The sequence below is a fragment of the Xenia sp. Carnegie-2017 genome, unplaced genomic scaffold, assembly GCF_021976095.1.
Source record: "Xenia sp. Carnegie-2017 unplaced genomic scaffold, XeniaSp_v1 HiC_scaffold_16, whole genome shotgun sequence".
NCBI lineage: Eukaryota > Metazoa > Cnidaria > Anthozoa > Malacalcyonacea > Xeniidae > Xenia > Xenia sp. Carnegie-2017.
Genome location: NW_025813469.1, coordinates 817291 through 823332, shown reverse-complemented (window position 1 = coordinate 823332; position 6042 = coordinate 817291). Strand labels below are relative to the sequence as shown.

At 35.5% G+C, this 6042-nt stretch overlaps 2 protein-coding genes across 2 annotated transcripts; both read left to right on the top strand.

Moving 5' to 3' along the window:
* Positions 1-53: 53 nt before the first annotated feature.
* Positions 54-3937, top strand: LOC124436211. Its single transcript, XM_046986155.1, has 11 exons — positions 54-115; positions 367-1921; positions 1998-2080; positions 2153-2399; positions 2482-2573; positions 2649-2721; positions 2788-2857; positions 2939-3070; positions 3145-3355; positions 3523-3591; positions 3704-3937. Exons 1-11 carry the CDS (start codon positions 61-63, stop codon positions 3748-3750), a joined length of 2634 nt encoding a protein of 877 aa, XP_046842111.1. The 5' UTR covers positions 54-60; the 3' UTR covers positions 3751-3937.
* Positions 3938-4020: 83 nt separating this feature from the next.
* LOC124436216 (suppressor of cytokine signaling 4-like) lies at positions 4021-5588 on the top strand. Its single transcript, XM_046986160.1, has one exon. The coding sequence runs from the start codon at positions 4333-4335 to the stop codon at positions 5389-5391; it is 1059 nt and encodes a 352-aa protein (XP_046842116.1). The 5' UTR covers positions 4021-4332; the 3' UTR covers positions 5392-5588.
* Positions 5589-6042: the final 454 nt, after the last annotated feature.

Here is a 6042-nt window from a genome sequence, read left to right as displayed (position 1 = left end):
AGCTGATCACATCACAGCGGATGTTATTTACTGGCGTGACGTCATAGAACAACGAAAATAATGGCTGACAATAATAAGGAGGATGAACTTCGCAAACAAATTACATTTTTGTCAAGTAAGAGCTTTCTCTGACTGCTTGCTTGGAATATAAATGATTTATACGATGTATACATATTCTTAATTTGTTTTTTCATTAAGAGTTTTCCGTTTAAAATGCATGTAATTTCGACATATTTTGGCAGGCATCTTTGGCATGATATCTTTAATAAACAATATTTTCTGCTTTGCTAACCCGAATTACTACCCTACAAAGTGAAAAAAAGGTAGATGATGCCATTTCATATCCATTGCGTTTAAATTATTTAGATTTGATTGATTCCCACAAGAGTAATAAGCAGAAAATATCGCAATTCTCTAAGGCTCCTGGTCCTATAAATATCAAGAAAGACAGAAGATTCTTTCAATGGAAAAGCGCCAATGTTCTTGATCAAATGAACTTTAGCAGGAAAGGACTTAATCACAATCGAAATTGTTCAACTGTATTCTCCAAAAACACAAAATACCCATTGACCAGGTCAGATTTAAAGTTTGATAAACAAGCATCATCGAGAAACTCTTTTCATCCCAAAAAATATTTATCAACTCCATCAACTGAAAAAAATTCCACTTTGAAAGAATCTGCTTCACTTTCTTTACTGCCCCCAAACAGAACAACAATGGTAAGATATGATTTAAACAAGCCCAACATTTTAAACAGTACAAATGACCCACCAAAAAGTTGTGTGAGAAGAAAATCCACACTAGGAAATGCACACATGAAAATACTCCAACCAACTTCATTATCATCACCTGTACAGGCTGTGGGCCTGAATAATAGCCATAGAAAAACGTTTGGCAATCTAAAAAACAGTATTACTTGGACACAAAATGCTATAAAAAATTACAAAATGTCAAAAGAGGCAGACAAAATGTTGTTATCAAGCCATAGAAAAGTGGCGAAACAAGAGAGCCCATCATCTAGCACCACAAGTATCAACTCATTAACTTTTAAAAAACCAACACCTTGTAAAAGTGAACTTTTTGCTAAGGTAAAATCAAATCCTAAACACAGCGTTTCATGGCGTAGATCTGGACTGAATAATAACCAAATTCAAAGTGTTTCTGTAAGTCCAAACACAAAATTAGATAATCGAAACTATCCATTGTTGTCAAATTCACGAAGTCAAGCAGAAACCAGTGATAAGTCAATTTCTTCTACTCATTCCAATGAAGTTATTCCCACATCTGAAACCAAGAATTCGATGTTGAAAGAATTGAGTGAAAACAAGCGCAAGAAACAATCAAAATTTATCACAGAGCCAAATCATTCCATGAAGAACAACGATACAACTTCCTCCAGACGATTAAATTTTTCAAACTCTATTGATACTTTGAACAAGCCAGTTGTTGTTCAAAAAGGTTCGAAACTGAAATGGAGTCGAAGAACTAAAACGCGCAGTGAGAGTAATGTTTCACATTCGACAATTAAAAAAAAGAATTTGCCAGTCAAAACTAGCGAAACTCGTGATACAACACAATTAAATTGGAGAAAGAACCAACTGAAGCTTGTTGGTGGTTCTAAATCAAAACTGTCTCGTAGCAATCGGTCCATAAACAAACCAGGATACAGGCGAAAGCTTCTCATGAAGAACTCAACGCAAGCGATTGGTCGTTCGACTTATACAAGAAATAATTTTCCTAAGCGTTCCTGTCTCCAATGGAGTAAAATCGTGAAACGTTCTGACAATTTAATCGCACCAAAACCAAAGTTCGTTTATCGTTCAAGATTTTCCTTAAAGAGACGACGAAGCGGCGATGATGCGGCAATCCATTCAAAAACGTGCGTTTTGAAAAAACCCAAAAATGATGGATTTATTGAAAGGTGATTACTTTTTGTTAGATGAGTATGCTGTCAATTTATAATTTATGTTCAAGAATATGTATGCCGTTTATGTAAGGCGAAAGAGATACATTGCCTCAGCTAGTCAAAAGAAAAATCTTTACGAAGGAAAGTCATCAAAATCTTTGCTAAATACGAGTGGTATGTAAGCAAATTTTGTCTAACTAATGGTAAATATTGAAATAAAAAATGTATGCTTGATTATTTACCAAGGGAGAGGAAAACTCGCGAGAAAGGTGAAAATTGGTGAAAGCATTTATCTTATCAGCTCACATGGGAAGAGCCTTAAAATGTCTAACTCGTCTATAAAACCAAAGACGGTTTATGGACCACAAAAATCCTCTCTACATATTTATCGTCGTCCAAGTTTTGGTAACGCTTCTATAAAGTCCCAGAAGATAGTCTCTAACATTTTCAAACGACGAAGTTCTTTAGACTCAAACAAAACGCGAACTGCCAAGTACGTATTTACTGAACATGAACACATTTACTGTTTCACAAGTGTTGTTTTTTTTTGCATATTTTGCATTTTTCTCTTGCAGTAAGATTTTGAGAAGAACGCTGCAAAATATCCAAGCTGGAATGGGCAAGGTTAAAAGAGGAAAGGAATATTGCATGTTTTATAACAAATACGGTATGCTACTTTTTGAGAAATTTAAGAACGAGTGAATCTTGTAAAAATAATCCATGTTTTATTTATGTCAACCAGGTAAATGTACAAAACACTCGCAAGGGATCTGTCCTTACATACACGATCCTAGTAAAATTGCTGTTTGCACAAGGTTGTATACTTACGAGTTCTTTCAAAATGTTGACATAAAATGACTTATTTATAATTCTTTTTTAAGATTTCTTCAAGGGAAATGTCAGAAAACTGATGGAAGCTGTCTGTTTTCACATAAAATTGACAAGGATAAAGTTAGTGGATTTAGTGAGTTACGAGTTACGAAGGATGATATTGTTGAGCATGACAATCGCTTTTTTTTACCTGTCTTTTAGATGCCTATTTGTCAATATTTTATAAAAGGAAAATGCAACAGAGACGACTGTCCATATTTGCATGTAAACGTTGGTTCTCAAGCTCTTGTTTGTGAAGATTTTCTGAAAGGTTTTTGTCGTTTGGGATTAAAGGTGTGTTCATGCGATAGACTGCTGTTTATTTGTTGAGAAATTTTAATGTGAGTACTTTTATCTCTTGTTTAAAGTGTAAAAAGAAACACGTGCTACATTGTGAAGAGTTTGCTGCTACAGGAGAATGTCAAAACAGGAGAAATTGTCCACTTCTGCATCGTAGGAAAACATTTATGAAACGCAAACGTAATGGCAATAAAGAAAAGACTCAAGAGCGTGACGCTGAAACTTCTGGAGTAAAGAAATCTCGAAAAAAAAGTAGTAACGGCTTTCTACCACTGGAAGGTTAGTGTATGGGTGAAATATCCTGCCCAAATCGAAGATGTTGTGTTGACTATGGAGAAATAAGGTGTCATATGTATAGAATTTGCCTCAGTTTTTATGTCGCCAAATCTTAACACTTTAAACCATATTATTTCCAACGAAAGGTATATTCTCTGTTTTTCACTTAGGATCGTTGTCCATCGTTAGAGATTCATCTCAATGTGACGGACGCCTCACCGAAAATAAAGGCGAAGATGGCAAGTGCTTGAAAATCACTTATATAAGTTTTGCATTTTGGTTTTATGATTGGCCTTCATTTCATTTCGGATTTAGTTGGGGTTTTTCTAACTGTCATATCATTGTTTACAGATACCTTTCTGCAAATTCGTCCAAATTTCGCACCATCTGGGAGTTGAGATAAATCACCACAATCGAGCGAACACGTCATACGAACATATTGCTATTTTTCGAAATTTTTGGTTCCCAAATACCAAGCTTCTATGCATTCCACTCTTGTTTTACTTTAAAAGAAAATTTAAGAAAAGTATTTGCTTATTGTTGTAAATAGTAGAAATATATCAAATACACATTTTGCATAATAAATTCTTGCTTTTTGCTTTTACATCTCTCTACGTTGTATTTACATAACATTACTGAGGTAGGAGTCATACTTCCGAGGTAGAATATCGTATAAGAAACAAAGCTAGGAATGATGAAAGCGAAAATTGTCGAGTTCCTTTTTTAGACGAAGACTGTAAAATGCAAAATAACGACGATATCAACAGCAATGATAAGTCAAAAACACGGGAAGAAAACGAAATGGTATTAGGAGCATCAGACGAGTTGAAACTTCCCAAGATATCGAACCAAGTAGTGGCGAATTCAGCAATGATCTCAACCGTAAAAAGAACGCAAATCAGCGACAAACGGTGTTGAAACGATTTAAAAATAGGTTTTCACGTAAAGGCACTCGGCATACAAGTGAAGGCGAAGGTAACATGTACTCACGAAGTACCACAAAGAACAATGGCCGTGAAACTGTTGACGAAGAAGACGATTTTTGTGATCAACATACTTATGAAGTCCCTTTAAATTTAAGTGCTGGCACAAATCAGAATTCAAACAGCCGATTTGATGATGTTGTTAATTATGAGAGACGAAACGATTTGACACAGGGGCACTCTGAAAGAAATTCGCAAGGAATCACGAATAACGAGGAATCTTATTGGAGTAATGACTCTGCCAGTAACGAGGGCGTTCGTAATGATCATGCCATGCATTTTAACGGTGGTTTGGCTAGTGAAAAACATAACCGTATGAAACAATCAAAGGCGATGACTCTTCCAAGTAGATCTCGTACTCAAGCGCTTCATTCTACAGGAAGTCTACCTTTTCCTGCTGATGTCTCCAGTGAAGATTCATCTTCAGAGGATTCAGTAGAGCCTTTACCCTCAACTGATAATCTTAAGAAGACCTCAAAGAATTCTAGAAATTATAGAGCTCGGTCACTTCCATCAAAGTTCACTCTTAACTATCAATTTCTCAAGGGACTAAATGACCTTTGTAAATGTGGTTGGTATTGGGGCCCCTTGAGCAGTAAAGAAGCCGAGGTGAAGCTTCATGGAAAACCAGATGGTGCATTTCTTGTTCGAGACAGTAATGACAATCACTATCTTTTAAGCCTTAGTTTTAGGTCAGCCCAGAAAACACTCCATACTCGCATTGAATTCTGCAAAGGAATGTTTAGCTTCTATGCTGCACCATTTATCAGCACAGGAAGTTATGCATCCGTTGTGGAACTGATTGACCATTGTGTGGAAACATCAAAAAATCGAGTTTTTTGCTACACTAAAGGCCGTTCTGTGAATGGTTCTGCTTTCCCAGTTCGACTGACAAAACCTGTTTCTAGATTTGAGCATGTGTGTAGCTTGCAACATCTTTGTCGGTTTGTGATACGCCAACATTTTAGTTTGGAAAACATTGGTCAGCTTCCATTACCAGGTATGATGAAGAGGTACCTTGAAAAGAACCATTTTGACCCAAAACAACCTGTGTAAGAGATCCAATGTCATGGTGATGAAAGTTCTGGCAGGCTAGAAATGTTCATCATAGAATTTGAAATTCTTAAAGAATTATTTTCTACATTAATGCAATACTACATTAGTTAACAATATATATACCATGATTAGTTGTATTTAATTAAACTAAATGACAATTCTCTTGACGTAAAAAATATGCAATAACATTTCAAGTATTTGATATGTATTTTTTTATAAGGTATGCCAAGTAACTTACACTTAACCACATGGGAAAGCAGGGCCATAGCTAGAATGTTAATTGGGAGGGTGTCTGTTCATATACTCAGTTGTGCCGGACTAACTTTCGAAAGTGATTTGGTTGCCAAAAGAAATCACTCATGCACAACTGAATATATGAACATATACCCCACCCCACCCCTCCAAGTAAAGTTTCACCTACAGGCAGTGTGCGAATTAGTTCAGAACAAACGATGTGCAATTTTTTTGACAAAAGTGCTTCTTTAGAGGCATAATCAAATCGATATTACGTTAATTATTATATAGCATTAATTGCTAAATTAATATTTTTAAACTTGAACAAATTCATATGATTTACGACAGTGTTTTTCGTTAAACCTGCTGATTTTTGCACATCGTTTGAAAAAGTGATGTGCAATTGTTTTCATTTTA

Excerpts from the sequence above, each read along its gene's own strand:
- LOC124436211 (XM_046986155.1), top strand. The coding sequence starts at position 61 with ATGGCTGACAATAATAAGGAGGATGAACTTCGCAAACAAATTACATTT. Across the intron at positions 2,574-2,648 it reads CATGTTTTATAACAAATACG|GTAAATGTACAAAACACTCG; the intron begins GTATGCTACTTT and ends TATGTCAACCAG. Across the intron at positions 3,592-3,703 it reads CGAAAATAAAGGCGAAGATG|ATACCTTTCTGCAAATTCGT; the intron begins GCAAGTGCTTGA and ends CATTGTTTACAG.
- LOC124436216 (XM_046986160.1), top strand. The coding sequence starts at position 4,333 with ATGTACTCACGAAGTACCACAAAGAACAATGGCCGTGAAACTGTTGAC.